General features: G+C 39.1%; 1 protein-coding gene across 2 annotated transcripts in view; it reads left to right on the top strand.

The window, feature by feature from the left end:
- The window catches only part of LOC146689031 (BMP/retinoic acid-inducible neural-specific protein 3-like), a 60,573-nt gene that overhangs the window by 37,539 nt on the left and 1,885 nt on the right, over positions 1-21,149 (top strand). For both annotated transcript variants that reach the window (XM_085436409.1, XM_085436410.1), the window contains exons 4-8: positions 942-1,132; positions 8,671-8,776; positions 8,953-9,189; positions 13,630-13,852; positions 19,810-20,152. In XM_085436409.1, coding sequence (XP_085292535.1) covers positions 942-1,132; positions 8,671-8,776; positions 8,953-9,189; positions 13,630-13,852; positions 19,810-20,152 — 1,100 coding nt within the window. The remainder of the gene's footprint in view (positions 1-941; positions 1,133-8,670; positions 8,777-8,952; positions 9,190-13,629; positions 13,853-19,809; positions 20,153-21,149) is intronic.

A 21,149-nucleotide genomic window follows, 5' to 3' on the forward strand; every position in this document is an offset into this window, starting at 1 on the left:
TGAAAGACCATTTGCATCAATGCTAGCTAATAAAGCAATCATGAAAGGATTAGCTGAGGTACAAGATCAGCTCCTAAAGTTTGAATGAAGTAGTTGACCTCAGTGACACTTAATGCATTTAGCTACATATGTGGAAGAGCTTGCACATGATCTTCATCTGTATTTGCAGGCATGCTTGCTTTAGCTTACATGCGCTTGAAGAAAGGCAGCACTGGGTGGATTTTATTCAAACAATCATTTATTCTTGGTGTTTTTGATAATATTTGTCCAGAGTTCTTTACACAGAGGTTATTAGAGGCAACAGAGAGGTTTGGGGAAGGTCTCATTTTGAAGCTCTGCTGCAAAATATTGTGACACTAGAAATAAATGCCTTCGGGAAAAGTTGAATCCTAGAATGCATTTATTTATTTCATGTTCTAAGTGTCTTTTAAAGACCACCTATGTAACATTATGCGGGAAAACATCTATAACATTCTAGTTCTATATGCTTCAAATGCTGCTGACATTTTCCCCTTTTCAAAATTTCAAATAATGTCAACTTTAGGTTGTTTAGTTGTGCTGGTTTAGCTCACCTGGTGGATGTGTGTTCTTTCTGTCTACCGAGCCTGTCCTGTCCTAATGAAGGCTAAAAATCCCTCAAAATACTTTATGGGAAATTTTCTTTTTTCAGTTAATTAAAAAAAATCTATTAACATGCACAATGAGCTTTGGTCAGGTATGACAAAATGCAAGTGAAAAGATCTGAGCTCCACGATAAAGAAAAGCAACTAAAAAAAAAAACCCAAACAAGTAAGGGTCAGAGCTACTGACCCTGACTTTATGTTAAAAAAAAAAAATTGAAGGGCCTTAATTTCAATAAGCAATGTGAACTCTCTATTCCCTTTTCTAAAACTCCGAGCGCCATTTGAAAACAATTAAATTTGATTATCTTTTAATTGCAGGAGAAGAGGCCTTAACCATATTTGTGGATAAGCGAAAACTGAGTAAGAAAGCAGAGGTGAGCGATTACTCGGGCAACTCTTCCACTGTGACTCTGGAAGCTCTGCACCAGCTGGCTGCCTCCTACTTCATCGACAGGGAGAGCACTCTGCGCAAGCTGCACCACATCCAGATCGCCTCCACTGCAATCAAGGTATCTTTGTGTGCTTGTTATGAGTTATATAGGGACATATTTAACTTTACACATTATTAAAGCTTCTATCTAGTTCAGTTTTTATCCATCAGTCAAATCACAATGACAGTAAACTGACATGGTTATACTATAATCTAAGGCTAGAACACTTGTGCTCTCAGTAGATCACTCTCTCTCCTTCTCAACTTGGAACATTATTTCACTTCTGCTGCATACTTGGAGCTAAATCAGACTCCTCTTATATATAGTGCCTAAAAATGTATTAGAGCCCCACCCAATGTAAGATTTATGCCAAAGCTGCACTAAAATAACACACTTGGTAATTACCAAAATAATATTTCTCGTGTCTGTAATGGTTCATCCATTAGCATGAGTAAGTTCTTTAATCAAAATAATATTTCTGATGCTAAACTACAATTAGTGTTGTTATTCATGAATTTTCAAGTTTTGCAAACAATGAGAAACAATACTAAAGTACATCATCATTTTGTGATAAACCTGTCAAATTACAGTTATTTACTTTCAACAGATAAAAAAAAATCACCAGTTGAATGATTTCATTTTTTATATCAAATTTGGGTATAAAAATATGAATTCAGTTCAGTGAATTGAGTAATTTTTGTGTTAATACTACGACAGACAGACAGACAGACAGACAAGGATTGTTTTCTCATTGCAAACATCAAACTATGTCCAACAAACCTTCCTTTGTATTGCTTCTGCATTACAAGGTTCATTTTCATGAAAACACAGGTAGAAGTGGGTGGGAATACTGTTGCCATTTAGCACTAGAACCCACTGGAACCACCATGGGGGTCATTTTAACCACCTGCCGCAGCAGTGTCAAAACTGGACATAAAAGGAATTTAAGATTCATTTCATGTGATTGAATTATGTTGCAGTTGCTTTAGACTTTCATGAGGAATGGGAAATGCAGAAATTCAAAACTTCTACTTCAACAAACAAGATAATTAACACATACCAGTCTTTTAATTGTTGTAACTGATGAGTGTGTAAAACTTTAAAATGAAAATGGGTTTTTAGCAATGAGTGCTAGCTTTTTACTGAATAGACTGAACATGACACACATATTAAAATTCATCAAGAAAGTAACTAATGCTTTCTAATTGTTTGAAGAAGAACACTAAGAGTTGCACCACTGCCACACACTTTCCCATCCACAGCTTCCAGCTCTTCAGCTTTGCTCCTCATGGCTATGATTCCCACACAAATCAACTACACTATATGTTTCCACCCTCTGGGAACTATGCTTGGGTCAGCTATAGCTTTGCCCTGAAACTTGACACTGATTCAAAACTCACCAGCAAGACTATCTCTGAATGGCTCAAAAAAAAAAAAAAAAAAAACTAGCCTAATCAAATACCAGAAATAAATCTGAGATGTTTTGACATAAACTTAACCACACTCAACAGCCCTCCAATGCAGCTGAATTAAAACAAACACTTTTTCATAGCTCCGTATTATCTATTAATCAAATCAAGCTCTTTTTGGCTCATAGTTTTAAATTGTGTCTAAACAACTACAGTTGCTAGGCAACAAGACAAGACAATTGTTAACATAGGAAATGATTATACATGATAATACATCTAATATGCGCGATAGCAAAAAGTAGGTTTATTCCTGCAATTCTCAAAAAGATAAACATAAAAACATCTCGTAAATTTTAAAGACCAGTACTAAATGAAAAGCATTAAAAATATATTGCCTAGTTGCATATAACTGTTATTATTCTATAAATGATGAATAAAAGTTTTCCTCTTATGAGCTATCAGAGATCTATAATTTTTAATTTCAACCTTTTAGCTTTTGAAAACTGGTAAAAATGGTTGTGGGTGCAGTACTGTTTCCTTTGTTAACGCTTTCCCTTGTTAAAACACGGCGATAACGCCAATGAAAATAAAGCAGAAGATTATACTTTTTATCCTCCCGCTTGTGATGAGATACGATCTTCAGCTGCAAGCACATCCGAGTCTGGAGGAAGCTCCGTGATGAGCACATATGGTGAGGGAAAGATAAATGAGCCTTGTGAAACACGCCTCACGACAGTTTTCTGCCTCCAGTTGTCACCTTCAGGTAGCATGGGGTTAATAGGGTGACAGAGGGAGGGATGACCCTTCTTTTCTACCTTTTTCATTTCTCGGTACACAGCGGCGGTGGTCCTGTGAAGTGACGCTTTCTTTGCTGTAGCAGAACATGAATCAGATCCCCCCTACTTATATCAAAGCTCTGTCCTCTCGCTACATTGTGTTCGGGGAGGATTGGATATTTCTTTCTGCAGATCAGGCAGGCACATGTGAGGTGGAGAGGCAGAAACTTTTGTCTGTTTCATTTCTTGGGAATCAGGGCTTTTTTCAGTTTTTTTTTTTCTTCTGAAGCTACAGACGCGAAGAGAAGACGAGAGAGTGTTGCTTTCATGCTCCAAAGGCAGTCATCTGGTGTAACTGACAGGTGGGAAGTAGTATGAGGAGACATTCACCTCCAACGCTGGTGGGAAGAGAGTCAAAGGAGCGACAGATTCCTCCACACTTGCGCATCATTTCCACAGGGTGTTGACCCGTACAGTAGCAGAACAGACCTGCATGAATTGAACTTGAGGAATGAATGAGAGGGTTGCAGGTGAGGCAAAGGCCCCCTCCGGCGGTCTCCATGCAAAGAGAAATTTGAAGCTCATTTCGAAGAAAAAGCACTTTGCTGTGGTTTGCCGGGGGGGACGACTTTGGAAATCTGGGCTTTATTCAAGAAGTCACAGTGCAGAGGAGAGTCTGATTGGACCAGCTTGTTTGTACAATGAGTAATGACTGCAGTTGTTAGAGAACAGAGGGGAGCAGTTTTGCTACAATTTGAGAATTTCCTAGACTGAATCAATGGTCAGTTCCCCAACTGACTCACACCATATTTGCCAGCCCATCTAAACACAGTGTGCTGGTCACGAAGTAGAAAACAGCAGGATCGTCTGGTTTTGATATTTCCTTCTTGTGGACAGTCAATTTATTGGGCTTTGTGGCTCACATTTGAGTGCGCCCAGTCTTGTGACTCGATCGATTGGTGGCTGAACTATCACAGAGCAGATAGGCAGCTGCTGTGGTCATTTATGATTTCCTTCAAACTAGTTTTTTCTCACAGGATATGTCTAGCATGAAGATACCAAGGAGAAAAATAATAAATCAGTCATAGACATACTGCACACACAGAGCCACAAATTGACACACTCATAAGGGCAGTTGGAGGCAATTGAGAAGGCTGGTTTTTGTTGTTTTTTAGCCCGCACATTTCTGCTGTCTGCAGCGCAGCGGTCACTTCTCTCTCTCTCTCTCTCTTGTTAGGAAAATTTGCATGTATCTCTATTCCTGTTAGGGAATGGATCAATTTATGAAGAGTAGCTTTAGAAAACAGAATTTCTGAGATAAAGTTTGTAATTTTTTAGGATTTGTCAAAAACTAAACAGGAAGTGAGAATGGACCTGAAATCCATCAGGTTAACAGAAACAGCAACTATGAAACAGAGACATCATTTCATAACAGCCAGTCACTAATGCTAACTTAGTCAGATATTAGCTCAGGTTCATGTCATATGTGTGAGTCAGAGTTTTCACACTTTTATTATAATTATTGCCAATAATTATGTGGTAACTGTCATTTTACATCTTAATCAAAAATAATAATTTGCTTTATTATTTTTCTGCTTTTTTTTTTAAATAAAACTGACATTTGAAAAATGATGAATAACACCAATAATTATATTTTATGAAAAAGTATGCTTGCGTTTACTAATGGATTAACAATGACAGAAACATACGAAATGATTTTGATTATTACTAATGCCGTTCATTTAGGACAGCTTTGGCACAAACCTTGATCTAAGAAATGTGTTAAGCACTGTGTGTGAGGCGGTCCGTCACCGGTCCACGCTGAGAACACTGAAAATTGGCCAATTCAGTTTCCCGGCTGGTCGATCTCCACCATAAATAGCCCTTAAGTGAGCTAAAAACTGGGAAGTCACAGAGATCGGTTCGATGAAATGACAACACTACAGATTAGATCATGCACGGTTAGTGTTTGTGGCCCATGTCACGGAAAATACATAAAACAAATATCAGGATTTGAAAAGGATACTGCAAAAGCAGCATTTTTTAATGCATCCTGCACAGCCGTGTGCAGCTATGTGGCAGAATGTAAGTAGCTACTAGAGGAATCTGAATGCACATGTATTGTTTCCGTTATATTGTTCTGTTTTTCTGGCACACGCCCAAACTCCCACACTCCCTCACTCCTCCACAGACACCTTGCATAAAAGATAAAAAACAAAAATGGAAGGCCTGTTCCTTTTTTTACGTTTGCAGAGACGGTGTCTGCAGCATGCTCACACAACACACACACGCTTATCATTACCTCTCGCGTCTCATGTATCTATTGTAATTGACTTTAGTGGAAGCATTCGTGTACCTGTGGGGTGTCAATTTTCCTCATCTTTAAAAGCGTGTGCCAGCCTGGTCAGCCAGACCACTGCACTAAGGTTATAATTTTAGTTCCTCGCTCCCCCAAAGAAGTTTTTGTCAATCACTCCTAAGCTCACACTATTTGAAGAGTTTCAGTCAGGTTTCAGAGCTCAGCACAGCACAGAAACAGCTTTAGTGAAGGTTACAAATGATCTTCTTATGGCCTCTGACAGTGGACTCATCTCTGTGCTTGTCCTGCTAGACCTCAGTGCAGCGTTCGATACTGTTGATCATAATATCCTATTAGAGCGATTAGAACATGCTGTAGGTATTACAAGTACTGCACTGCAGTGGTTTGTATCATATCTATCTAATAGACTCCAATTCGTGCATGTAAATGGAGAGTCCTCTTCACACACTGAGGTTAATTATGGAGTTCCACAGGGTTCAGTGCTAGGACCAATTCTGTTTACATTATACATGCTTCCCTTAGGCAGTATCATTAGAAGACATAGCATACATTTTCACTGCTATGCAGATGACACCCAGCTCTATCTGTCCATGAAGCCAGATAACACACACCAATTAGTTAAACTGCAGGAATGTCTTAAAGACATAAAGACCTGGATGGCCGCTAACTTTCTGCTTCTTAATTCAGATAAAACTGAGGTTATTGTACTCGGCCCTGAAAATCTTAGAAATATGGTATCTAATCAGATTCTTACTCTGGATGGCATTACCTTGGCCTCCAGTAACGCGGTGAGGAACCTTGGAGTCATTTTTGACCAGGACGTGTCCTTCAATGCACATATTAAACAAATATGTAAGACTGCTTTCTTCCATTTGCGCAACATCTCTAAAGTTAGAAATATCCTGTCTCAGAGTGACGCTGAAAAACTAGTTCATGCATTTATTACTTCCAGGCTGGACTACTGTAATTCATTATTATCAGGATGTCCAAAAAACTCACTGAAAAGCCTTCAGCTAATCCAAAATGCTGCAGCAAGAGTCCTGACAGGGACTAGAAAGAGAGAGCATATTTCTCCTGTTTTGGCTTCCCTTCATTGGCTTCCTGTTAAATCCAGAATTGAATTCAAAATCCTGCTCCTCACATGCAAGGTCTTAAATAATCAGGCCCCATCTTATCTTAATGACCTTGTAGTACCATATCACCCTATTAGAGCGCTCCGCTCTCGCTCTGCAGGCCTACTTGTTGTTCCTAGAGTATTTAAAAGTAGAATGGGAGGGAGAGCCTTCAGTTTTCAGGCCCCTCTTCTGTGGAACCAGCTTCCAGTTTGGATTCGGGAGACAGACACTATCTCTACTTTTAAGATTAGGCTTAAAACTTTCCTTTTTTCTAAAGCATATAGTTAGGGCTGGACCAGGTGACCCTGAATCCTCCCTTTGTTATGCTGCAATAGATGTAGGCTGCCGGGGGATTCCCATGATGCATTGAGTTTTTCCTTTCCAGTCACCTTTCTCACTCACTATGTATTAATAGACCTCTCTGCATTGAATCATATCTGTTATTAACCTCTGTCTCTCTTCCACAGCATGTCTTTATCCTGTCTTCCTTCTCTCACCCCAACCGGTCGCAGCAGATGGCCGCCCCTCCCTGAGCCTGGTTCTGCCGGAGGTTTCTTCCTGTTAAAAGGGAGTTTTTCCTTCCCACTGTCGCCAAAGTGCTTGCTCATAGGGGGTCATATGATTGTTGGGTTTTTCTCTGTATCTATGAAGCGCCTTGAGGCGACTTTTGTTGTGATTTGGCGCTATATAAATAAAATTGAATTGAATTGAATTGAACTTCTTGCTGGACGCTTTAAGGCTAAATGAACAGTTTTCTGGGAGGGTTTTGCAGAATGTTTGTGAATACTGCCACTGGACTATAATTTGAGATGGTAAAGAAAATGGCCAGACAAAGACACACATTTTCCACTTTCATCTTCCACATTTGCTTCCATCCCTCATGTAGTCTTGCGCTGAGGTACAGGTGGCCAATAATGTCCTATTAAGTATTTTTAATATACCAGAATGTATCTACAGTGAATAGCAGCTGCTAAGCAAAGCGGAAATTGAATGCTCTGCTCATCACTCAGTGTTTTGCCATATGGCATATCATATGGCATATCAAATAATTCCTTATATGGATTCAATATTCATGGGGTCTGAAAGCCAGCATTGTATCTCATTTCCTCACAGTCATATCGGCATTAAAATCCCTCATAAGGGAAACAAGGGATTTATAATGTGATATAAATATTATAGTCAGAGAATTGCACTCAAATTATCTTCCATTTTCCTTTTCCCATTCACAGAGGATATTTATTCTTCCTTCCGAATCTTTCTTCTGGATTAGGCTTTTGATTAAAGAGCCCCGTACTGAGTTTTCACTTCTCTCCAGCACCGGCCTGATATTAGTTCCCAAGCCCTTCAGCCCTCTGTGATGGCGCTACCGATCGTCTGACCCTTATTGTCTTGCCTCATCCATCTGTCACTTTACACCAACTGTCCTCTGACAAGCCTGACCAGGACAAATCACTGAACAAAATATGGTGTCCCGCAACCACAAAGAGAGAAAAATGAGAAAGTGTTAGGTGCTCCTCACTATGTCATGGAAAGAAAAAAGGAGAGAGCTGAAATAGGATCTTGTCTTGCAAATGAAGTGAAAACAGAGTCTCTGTTGGAGAGGCTTTGTGACAAAGGTCAATCGAAACATCTTCAATCAGTGGCTGGGGTTGGGGAAAAAAAGGAAAAGTCGACTTCTTGCATAGAAATAAGTGCAACAAAGCACTCTTACAGCAATTTAGAGGAATCAAAATGAGCTTAACCTCGTTTCCATTCCTTTCACATTCACTAGTGCAATCGATTATGGAGGAACTACTTTATTTAATCAGAGGCGAGACAGCCATTTATGTTGCATAAGGTACATTTTCTGTGACCTACTATGCCCCATTTGTGCCTGAAATGTAGAAGTACCTTTAAGCATATTTTTCTATAAAGAAATCTAACTTAATCATGCACTTGTCCTAAAATGGATGCAGTTGGGAATTTATAAATGAGCCTTTTATTTGTTGTTGCCCAGGTGACAGAGACCCGCACAGGTCCTCTTGGATGCAGTAACTATGACAACCTTGATTCTGTGAGCTCGGTGCTGGTTCAGAGCCCTGAAAATAAAGTCCAGCTGCAAGGTTTGTTGAATTTCTACCACTTTTATTGTGACTGTCATGATATTATATATTTTATCTGAAAAGACAGAAATATGGGGATTTCTAGATTGCATTAAGTGTGTTACACACTCTGGCAGCAGACTGACTCTCCAAGGTCTCAGTTTGATGACAAAACTAAACCCAGCTTTGTTTTACAGGCTTGCAAGTGATCCTTCCAGACTACTTGAGAGAGAGTTTTGTACAGGCGGCTCTCAGCTACATAGCCTGCAATGGAGAGGGTGAGTTTGTCTGCAAGGACAGTGACTGCTGGTGCAGCTGTGACCCCAAGTTCCCAGAGTGCAACTGCCCCTACATGGACATTCAAGCCATGGAGGAGAGCCTGGAAAGAGTCACCGAGACATGGGGCATGCTGTATAAGGAATTTGAAGAATCAGGTGAGGAGGGCCTCTTGATAAAAATGCATTATTGGAGCCTTTCACGTCGCAATCCTCATTTAAATTCAGGAAAATCAGACAGTTTGAATATAAATCATTTATACGAGTGAAAGTAGGGATGATTTCAGCTGTTTTATCTGCACCATTAAATCTGAGTGAGAATTCTCTATGTATGTCCCTCCCTATTCTATGATTTATAGGTAAACTATTATAGTTGACTGAGCACTGGGGATCCTGGCATCCTGTCTGGATATAGCAAATTAACAACGCAACATGACCAGATTAGAAAAAAAAAAAAATCAACAGCTTTCGGCTCAGGTAGTTTACAATATGTCTGGAGCAGATTAAGCAGCTATAAAACCCATTTATTCTCCGTCCAGCTTTTCATATCACCAGTGAAACAGAGTTTGAATGGAACCTCTAAGCATAATGTTTGGTTATTATTGCTGTGCTCGGTCACCAAGCCTTGGTGATTATTACTCAGATGAAATCAAAATTGATGGGTTTTTTTTTTTCTTCCAGTCTTGAGATTTGCCTGAAATATCCCTAAGTGCAATTACTTTCAAACTTTATGTTCTAGTAGCTGGCTGTGAAGCTAGGGCAGGAGCGTGCCCAGAATATAGACACCCACAGGTGTCATAAATGTGTCCTTTAGCAGGGGAAAGTGCCGATTTTTAGCTCGCTGCTTTATCAGCAGAAGCAGAAGTCATAAAGGCTGGCTGTGGCACAGGTGGAAGAGCGGGTTGTCCAATAATTGCAGGTTTGGCAGATTGATCCCCAGCCTCTTCATTTGCTGAAGTGTCCTTCAAAAAGACTGAATGCCAAGAGGAGCACGTTGCATGGCAGCTGAGTATATGAAGCGTAACTGACAGGCATTGTAACGAGCTTTAGAACATGCCTAAATAACTATATAAGTGCAGAACATTTACCATCTAAATCCAACCAAGAATAAAGACTCCTAATTCTGAAACAACAGGTGATAAAAGGATACATTATATATCTATTCTTCTATAACTGCTGGCCTCAGATGATCTTAATTCACATAGTATATGTGCAATTTTGCTGATAACGAGACATTTCTTAACACCAATAAGGCTGTTTACATCATAATTGTTTAATTACAATGCTTTCAGCATCAAATAAAAACTGTTTTTGTCGCAATGCTTTTTCAGATTTTGCTTTCTCAAATTTGAGCCATGATCCACAGAGAGAGAAATATATCTTTCTGCTCCAAAGTGCACCCAATTTTTTTTTGGGCTTTACTGAAAATGATGAAAGGGTGAGAAGTGACTCTGCATAGCACCAGCTGCCAGATGCCGTCCCTATTCAGGTACTCCAAAGTCTACATTTGTAGTCAAAACAGACAAGGCCGCCAAAATGTGTCGACATTAAAAGGCTCCTTGTTTGTTTGCCTCAAACTGCGGAACCAATAGATAAATATCCTACACGAACTAGCCGCTGCAGGAAGTCAATTATGGCAGGAAGCCATAAAGGTTTTCCTTGTTAGCATCCTACACATTATGGACAGAAAACTCACAGTAAGGTCATGCAGAATTTTTTTCATCCAAGCTGTTAATCTGTGTGAAAGTAAAATCCCACAGCTGATACCATACAGTTTTTAGACTTCTCCCACTTAATGGCAACATATCCTTATATTACAGTTTAGGTAAGGCTAACATACAGCCCTGTTTAATACATAGAACCTATATCCATTTAATATAGTCATGATTCTCTAGTAGAAGTCAGTGAATATACTTAGAAGTACTTCCAAAAGTAGCTGTTAGCAAACACGGTTTGCAGCATCTACAAATGCAAGTTTAAAAAAAACAAACAGACAAAACTAGCATAGAAGATAAATATACACACATTCCAGAAATTCTGCTAGCAAGATCTCACTCACAGAGTCTGAAGAAAATTACTGCAGTCTGATCAATACAAGTATGAAATTACTTTTGGAAATCGTGGATGTAATTGTGGATGTGTATTCATTACACAAAAGAGGACAGAGGAAACTAACTTTAAGCATATGCTTTAAATTTCAGTATCCATGATGGCATAGGGATGCATTATAAATGGTAACTGGAACGGTACTAGTTTTTTTCTCTTTTAAACATGTTTTGGCCAACAAATTATATATCTCTAAAATAAACAAAACAAAACAAAAAAACAATAAAATGTCAAAGGTAAAGACAATATGCACCATCTCATTTTTTTCCCCATTTTTCACAGTTGTAATAGATGCACGACAGACCGGACCACGTTTCCATGCTCTTCAGCATACTTTTATTCACCAGTTGCTGTTGTCACACACACACACACACACATACACACACACACACACGCACACACACACACACACAGACAGAGCAGTAGGTTTTCAGCTCTCAGCTGAACTCTTCCACAACAACAACAACAACAGTACAGGATCTAGTTCAGCCTTTAAGCCGACGAGGCATGAGTGCGGATGCCACTCAGGTGCGTCCGCCTCCCCTGCAGCGGCACCGCAGACCACACCCCGCCACAACAGTCTTGACACAATTTTTTGAAAAGAAGAGTGTAAATGAAAAGTTACTTTCAAATACATAATGATTTGATCTACTACTGACCATCTTAGTACAATAAAATATAAATCAGATATCTAGCAGTGTAGCAATGAACTTAGTAAAATGTGTTTTAATGGGTGGCTGTAGCTCAGGTGGCAGAGCAGGTCAGCCACTAATCAGAAGGTCGGTGGTTCGATCCCATGCCATATATCCTTGGGCAAGATACTAACCCCATGTTTGCCTACTGGTGGTGGTCAGAGGGCCCGTTGGCGCCAGTGTCCGGCAGCCTCGCCTCTGTCAGTGCGCCCCAGGGCACCTGTGGCTACAATGTAGCTTGCCATCACCAGTGTGTGTGAATGACTGAATGTAGTGTGAAGCACTTTGGGGTCCTTAGGGACTAGAAAAGCACTATACAAATACAGGCCATTTAATGTGACTGGTTTTGTCTTTCGCTTTATCTCTTGATTTGTTTTTGTACGACACTTTGGGCAAACTTAAAAATTAAATGCACTAAAAATTGAATTCAATTCATTTTTAGTTATCTAGCCCTAATTCACAACAACAGTCATCTCAAGGCACTTTATATATTGTAAAAAAAACAAAAAAAAAACAGCATACAATATTAGTGAGAAAACCCCAACAATCAGACAAACCCCTGTGAACAAGCACTTGAGCAGCACAGTGGGAAGGAAAAACTCCCTTTTAACAGGAAGAAACCTCCTGCAGAACCAGGCTCAGGGAGGGGTGGCCATCTGCTGCATTCGGGTGGGGGGTGAGGACACAGAGAACAAGTGAGGGAGACAGGAGAAAATACAAACGATGGTAGAGCGAAGACACAGTTTAATGACATGCATTAATTGTCAAGGAACCAAACCAGATCTGGACTCGTGAGACCATGACAGTAATGGTGTATAATCACATGGGGATGGAAGAGACGGGAGTGTAGCACAAGCAAGCCTGCAGTCTGAGAGCAAGATGCTCTGTTGGGATGATAATAATGCTCAATGTCTTAAAGATATGATGCGGCCTGATGTTTTCTGAAATAAAATTAAATATTAATTTGCATGTATAAGGTTTAATTTTATTATATTTTCCACATTCTCCTTTTATTTCAGTGTATTGCTTGTAATGTGCAATTTATTTATGTTTTGATTTTGGGAGAAAAGTCTCATGAAGTCTCACGAATACGATACTCTTGGAGTTACAGGGTCACCAAAGGTATTGCAGGATTGTTTCAAAGATCTTTTTAATACATTTTGACTAAAATAACTTAAATACATGGATGGTTTTACTTTTCCCAACAGTGGTGCCTCCTAAATAAATAATTGCACTACATAGGGTACAGTTAACACCTTTATTATGGACTGCTGTGAACACTGGCTAGGTCTTTGATTTTCTGATTTGGCCCATTTCTTTTGTCTGTACACTTGACTAAAATCTTCAATATATACTGAAATAACTTGGTCATGTTTCATGTTGAAGTAGCAGCTTTTGTTGTTCTTTTCATTTTGCTGTCTTTGTCCTTAATAGTTGAGCTGCATGGCTTAAAAAAAAGGGAGGGGCCTGTCAACCACTAGTGTGGGTCTGTTATCATAACCAAAATATTGTGATCATGTGCTGTCCAACAGTCAATGATTGGTTGTGGATGAAATGAGGATTGAGAGATTTAAATTTTGTGTGTTAAGATAAGCCAGCTTCATAGCGGGCTGACTGCATAATTCAGTCATGACAGTTTTGCTCATTGACCTGAACAAAACTGGTTATTATTTCAGTTATATTTTCATATCCCAGTCCTATTGCCAAGATAAATTCTTAATATTTCTACTTACTTAGTAAGACTGCAATAGTGGTGATGAGTTATGCCTTTTACCTCTTTCTCCTATGTCTGTTGTTGCAGATGAATTCAAGGCCTTCTATGCAAGGCTGCCCCAAAACTATTTCCTGAACATGTCAACCATACAGCACATGTGGTCCCTGGATAGCCTGTTCCAGTGGCGATATGAGCAGCTGGAGAACAGCATGCGGGTCCTCTCCAGACGTGCTGAGAGAGTCATCTTCAAACTCTTCAGTCTCAGTAAAAGATGTCACAGACAGCCCCAAGTACGCATACCAAGAGAACGGTGAGCACAACCACAGTAACACGCATTCTCATGCTCACCATTATTATGTTCACATTAAATCTCAATAATTCTGCACAGCTTCAAAATGTTCTCATAACACAACTCTATATACTGTGGCCTTTTACATTAAAGCGGTGTCTTTTGGTGCAGTGTTCTTGTTTGAGGTTTTCCTCATAGAGGTTGCACATCACAAGTTTACCCTATAGACTAATCCAGACACATTGATTAAAGTAAACAAGTTGCCATTGTAGTTCTGGCATTTAGCCTGCGTACCCTTGCAATTACTTTTTGAATAGGGGGAGATTATGGAATAGATTTTTCTGTGGAATCACTCTTGCACCTGCATTTGCTAAGAATTTTTGTACATCTTGTTGCAGTCATTGAAATGTTGTTAAAACAGATCAGGCATTTTTAAATAGCTTTAATTTTTTATCCAAGGTTTTTACAGCTGCATTTCAAAAGAAAGGAGTTCACATAGCATACATTACTGTAGCATTAAGCTCCTAACTCTGAATCCCCCTGCAATGTTTTTGAAACCAGTTTCTTGACTTGTTTCATGTCTGAATGTTGAAAATCTTCATAAAAAATGAATAAAAATCCCTAATTTGTCTAAATACAAAGACAGAATTATGAGGTATAAAGCCTTTTGTTAATTAAAACTTAATTAATGAATTGATTAATTAGCAAGTTAAGCTAATTAAGTGACAACATTACACTTACACATCAGTGTTAAATTTGGTTTTAGGCAAATTAGGTAACACATTCCAAGACTTATTAACGCATTTATTATACATAAATGCTTGTGTGGCAATATTTCGTTAAAAATATAACTATCACTACATTTGTTCCAGAATGTTTTCTGATGTGTGACTTCTGTGGTTCAGTTTAACCTACTTGAATTATTGAGTGATGTGCAAAAGGCACCTGCATTTTTTGAAACAATTACAGACACACACACATAGGTGGATAGCTATGACAACCTAGCATCCACCATCTATGTAGAGATGGGCAAGTAAATGTATATTCCTGTATCCACTATTTGCTTTCAGAGTTGTTTGAGAGTTGTCTTATTTTTGGAGGGAAGCACTTTTTTTTAATTACGTAATATTTTGATGTTTTAATTGTCCAGATTTAGTCACCTAGCTCAGAAGAATGCTATAATGTGTGTTGATTTGACTGTCACTAGCTAATATTTGCTGCGGAGATGCTGTTTTTTGTCTCCTTAATATGAGTTACTTTATAGTTGAAGACTTGGAAGGACAAGCACAGTACACACATAATATATATGTACTTTTGTAGCACAAATACCAAAGTCCCTTTATTCCCTTTAGTTTTTTGAAGCTATGAAGATTTCCCACTCACACAACCACATATTCATTCATTTAATAGCATGTTTTTCCAAGCAGTTTGTAAAAATCTAAAAGTTTGTTAAAAAATTAATCCTTTAATTTAAAAAAATAACGCATTGGCAAACCCTAACATCATGCACCTTAACCATTTGCTGCTGAGAGAGGAAGGTTTTTATTTCTATGGCTTGAGTGTGACAGTCACGGGGGACGAGGCACCAAGCACAGGACACACAGAGGTAGGATAAGATCCAAAATCTAGTCTTCAGTTCAGACAGCTAGTGAAGGCAGGCAAAAGGTCTCTACAGAGAAAAGTAACAGCAAACACAATTTAATACAAAAGGAAAAAGTACACAGGAAAATATAGATCCACCCAGCGAACACCAGAAGGCTAGAGTACAAGTCATAATGAGGCAGTACCAAGCCACTCAACACTTTTCAAAAAATACAGAGGTGTGTGATTGGCTAATTGGAAACAGGTGTGAGAGATATCACAGGGGAGACCAATTAGGGCAGGGCATATAGTCACAGAGGAGGGAAAACTAACACAGGCTGGAAGTTAAACTGATAATGGTGTAAACAGACCAAAAATTACAAAAGGAAACAGGAAGTTACTCAACAGAAACCCAAAATGAGAATAAAAAGGTAATTTGTCAGTAAAACGTACAGATCTGCCCTTGTAAGTGTTTGAGCTTTTTCTTGGAGGAGACAAATCACACACTAGTCTTTTAAGATTGAAAGAAATCCACATTTGTAATGGGTACCTTTTACCTGCCAGAAGAGGCAATTGGAGAAGGTGACGAATCTAGCAATCACTGTCAGTCACACTACGCTCACCGCGATTCAACCGCCACGGTAATGCTGCAGAAATGGCGACATAAATCAACACATAAATCAACTTTCAGATTAATCTATTAGAGTTTGCTCTGTTTAATGTCCAGCCCATGTCTCTGTTGTTCTTTCTTTTCTGTTTCTCAGTGCACCCTCTTCTTAATCAATGTTATTCTCTTCACCACATTGCCAAAACACACATTAATCACTGATCTATGCAGCTGATATTCCCACAAGTTTGCCAGGAAGTGTCATCGCACTCGTCCAGGCACTGTTTATCTACGTTATTATTGGCACATCAACTGTGAAGCCTTCCCTTTCTTTTCTGTCTTCATAGAAATCTCCATACTTAGTAGAAAGAGACTTGGAAAGGGGTGTGCGTCAGCTGGCTTTGGAGAGAAAGGGAAGCTCTTGAAAACCACCCTTAGTCTCTCTTTAACATCCTGTTCGTAGGACTTGCGATAGAAGGGAGATGTGTGATTGATTTTGCTTCCTGCGGGCTAGTTTTCCACTGCGCTGACAATTATGAGCAAATAAGCCAGTGGAAGCAGCAGTCGGCTCAGCTTTTGTTCAGCAGCTAATGATGAGACAGCACAGTACTCTTTGTGCTGAAACTTTGGCCATTATGCATAATGCTCCACATTGCCATTCAAGTGATGCTTTTAGTACTTATGCTTTAATCAGGTTAGAAAATACCTTTCTTATGCATAGATCTCTCCCATATAAAGGTGCTGATTTTTCCTTTTCTATGTACACTTTTGAATGTTTCTCTGGTGGAGTCCTCTCCTCTTTGACTTCTTCCAGAGTGTAATTAAGATTTGACTTGAAAAGTGTTGAATAGCTTTTTAATGACCCTTTCAAGGCATTTGGTAGATTTGACAACTTTGTCTTTAAAATCATAGTGTTTAATGGACATTCATTTGTACAGATAAAAAAAATGGCCCAAGTGCAATTATTGCACTTCATGACTCTGGTGACTTCTTTATGTTCTTCATATTGATTGTTCTTGATGGCTTGGTCTGTTACTGGCTGACTAATAATATACAGTGCCTCTAGCAGAAGATAAATATGATGAAATGTTCTGAAAATAAGTAGCACAGTGCTCCTCTGAGGAGCCTGTACTGCAAATCCAACAATAGAACATTAGCAGTAGAAATAGTATTTCAAGCGCAGTGTTATTATTGTAAAATACCACAGTGATAATAATGATTTGATTCAGTCTTGGGGTACCTGCAGAACCCAGAGGTTTTTTTTGTTTTTTTTATAAATCCGTTTTATGCTACTATTACAATTCACCATTATTTTGTTCTTATGTTTGTTCCCTAAAGACTCAATATATAATTTCCTCCTGCTTTTGTTTTCAGTGCATTTTAAAAAATTTCACTGTACACAACCCAATGTACAGGGATGATCAGTGACATCAGCCAAATCCGCCAAATCCCATGTGTACATCTTGTGCAAATACATACACGGTTTACTGATTTCTTGCTTGCACAAAGTTCTGACCTCAGCTCCATCCAACACCTTTGAGATAAATTGGAACTGAGCCGGTCCTTATCGTCTAAAATCATTATTGAATCTCACTAATGCTCTTATGACTGAAAGGTAGCAAATCCCTGCACCCATGTTCCAAAACCTTCCTTCCTTCCCAGAAGACTAGAAATCTGATTAATGGCAATGGAATCAGAATAATAAGTTCAATTATCACATTTGTATATAATGTGCAAGTCACCATATGTTGCACAGTATTTTACTTGAAGCTTGACTATAATATTTTATGTACTTTATCTATAGAATTAAATGACTCACACAGCTCTGCATTTGCTTGATTGTATTATCAAAGCTCAGTGTTGCTGGCTCCTCGCAGCGCAAAACTCTGTGATTTACAGCAGCGGTTTGGAGAAAGAGTTGTGGGGAGCACAAAGCCTGTACATAATCACAACCGCAGTCTTCTATTGGTGACTGCTTTGCTGTGCTGAAGCTGTCAGAGGTGAAATGCCTTACCCACAGGTAGCGGTTGATGGAAAGGAAGAGTCCTTTCGGTTCATTTCCCATGACCGCATTTTCCATTAGAGGGTTTTGATATTCAAATCAGTGATTTTCCGAGCTCCGGCTTGCTTGCCACTGTCAAGCACACAATAACAGCAGAGTACAGAGGAAGATTCCCTAAATGTAATCCAGCAAACATTTTCAGATTAGCATAAAGTTTCCTTCAATGCATCCTCATCAAAGAAGCCTTTTTTCTACAAGTGAAGCCAGCGGTATAGAGTGAGCATTGCATTCATAAAGCAAAGAGGATAAAAGCCATAAAGTCCTACAGAAGGGAATCAAACTCAAGTGCTCATGGGGGAATTATATGTATGTCTGAGATTAAACTCCCCCTACAACTGCTGTGCACTTCCAATATTTATGTCACTAACTCATCAAAGACAGTTTCTCTTGCTCTCTATTCAGGTTCTCACGCTTTACCTTCCAGAACTGCTTGTACCCGCAGTCTCCGCATGCATAACCTACATCATAAAATATTAAAGTGTAGTAAAGCAAACTAATACGAGCGACTCAGGTACTTCTATAAGTATTTTGTTTAAGTGTTAACATGTCTACATATCTACACATTACCAAAGAAAATATAAAAATATCATTATTTTGTGTGCTTTATACTAGAAAACATAGAACAACAAATCTTTTCAGTATAAAGCACAAAAATATCAAACTATTGGGACATGGAGATTTTATAACTAGCCGAGATATTTATTTTGATTCAGTCAACACAGGTAAAGTTTCACAGTTTTGCTGGCTACTGACCAAATGGCATTATGTAAGAATGCTCAGAATGATAATCTCTCTCTGGAACAATGATGGGTTGTAAACTCACGGGCATGTGATTATTGCCTTATTGGTGAATTTTATGCTTTTAAGAGCTTTTATCTACATGCCAAAAAAGTTAAAAGAGTTAATGGTCGTTATACGCCTACTATAAGTGTTAACCTATTGTTAGATCCAGTAGTGTTTGGTCTAACAGTTCGGGATTCTGTACCCTTCAGTACAAAATACCAGTTCTTAGTGTTGTTTGCTCAGGAATGAATTCATTTTCATATTTGTCTTTTTATGTACCATATTTGTGTTACGAAAATTCTTTGTCATCCTCAGGCTGTCAAACAAGCTGGAACTTTCATATTGACCTTAAGAAACCCTTATGAATTGTTCTGTTTTAGTTTACCATCCCATTGGGGAAAATAATGAAAAGGACTGACAAAGAACCGACAGTCCTTTGGTGACACTGGGACGACTGTGTTGTACTCATTTTAGTCAAACAGTAGTTGGTTCCACTTGATCTAGGTTAGAACAAAGTTAAATCAAAATATTCCACAACTTTCAGCCATCTCTTGTGAACCTTTCTTTTGGCTGATGGAGTTTGATCATTTGTCACTATCGCATAACCTAATTAATGAAAAAAAAAGTCTTTGGACGTTTTGCTTTTCTAAGTAGTAAATACAAAGTCAGTGACAACAAAGTGTCAAAACCTCTTGAAATAAAGATTTCGTAAAAAAATAAACTTTTTGCACAAGTCTTTTGACCTGTAAATGACCTAAATGATCACTAAAATGATGTCAGGTCTTTCTTTCTTTTATTTTTTAACAAGCAAGCTGTCTGCAGACCCAGACAAGTGTCCTGGGCTTAACAAAACACTTCCCTATTAAAATGGCTCATCCTTAAAGCTAGTTCAATAACCAGTCCCTCTTTGCCTTTATCTCTTTGTCTTCTTTTTTTCCCCACCAGGCCTCAGTCCTACTGGCTGAGTCATTTCCAGTCACTCCTATATTGCTCAGAGAACAACCAGCTTGGTGCATTCTCAGAGGAGCTCCACAGCTGCAGCTGCCGATATGAACACAGCTCCTGTCAGCTGCCTCCACCCTGCTCTGTTGGAGAAGGCTTGGCCTGTGCGGCCTGTGCATCAGACAACCAAACCCGCTGTGGGAGCTGCAACCCAGGCTTTGCCCTGACACAAGGGACCTGCAGGCCTATGGTGGCAGACTCTACAGAGAACTATCTGGGGTTCGAGACAGACCTTCAGGATTTGGAGCTGGGCTACCTACTGCAGAGAGCTGACCGCAGGCTTGAGGTAGTTTTCTTTTGGCCTTTGTGTAATCATGTCAGGCTCAGTGAGAGCTGAGCTGTCTTTTCCCAGCAGTAGTCTTGGAAAGACACGTGTAAAAAATCTCACCCTCTTGGTGACTGAAACCCTTTAGTTTCACCACTTTTTCTTTTATACCATTTATTGTCCTACCACACAGAAAGTTTGTGGTTTCTTTTTATTTTACTTACTTTTGCTAGAAATGGGAATGAAAAAGTGACCTGGAGGAGTCACTCTAGAACAGGGTCTCAAACTTAAATGAGCTGTGGGCCACTGCTGGCACTGTCATCTCATGTGAGGGCCGCTTTAGCGTTCAAGTAGTACAAAAATCAAACAAGAAAACACCCACAAATATTTCTGAAAATGTAATGTTTTGTTTGTTTTTTAAAACAAGATATTGTATAACAAGTCAAAACTGCAAACATGAACACATTTTTTTCTTCTCACTCTTAACTAACTGAAGCCTTTCATTGAACTACCACATAAACAAATTGGTGCTCTCTTTCTGGCCAGACATGTGGCAGCACTCCTGCTATAATTTTGTTCATATTTAACAAAATATAAATGCAGACATAAGTGTACACATTAGTTTTTGGCTGCTAGTGAAAATTGTTTTCTTTACAAATAACTCTCTGACTGAACTAACACAGCCAATCCCTCAACATGTTTGTACTCTCTGCTTCCTACTCTTGCCATCCTATTAATGTTATATTAAACTTAATTTAACATTGCACTCAACAACAAACACATCCTCCATCCCCGAGAAAAAAAAAGTAACTTCAAGGGCCAAATTGCATTATATTCCCTCATGTCAATATAGGAAGTGGCGTGGGCTGCAGATGGCCCCCGGACCACAAGTTTGAGACCCCTGCTCTAGAAACTACAGTATGAAGCCCTTCACGGCCTTCCTTTGTGATGTTGATGTTGTCAAAAAGGATTGCAGACTGACTCTATCCAAAGGCCACGGTATAGTTTTAACCCATCC

This window comes from Copadichromis virginalis, linkage group LG17 (assembly GCF_057382275.1).
Source record: "Copadichromis virginalis isolate Kocher_CV1m ecotype Utaka linkage group LG17, C_Virginalis_male_GT1.1, whole genome shotgun sequence".
Classification (NCBI taxonomy): Eukaryota; Metazoa; Chordata; class Actinopteri; order Cichliformes; family Cichlidae; genus Copadichromis; species Copadichromis virginalis.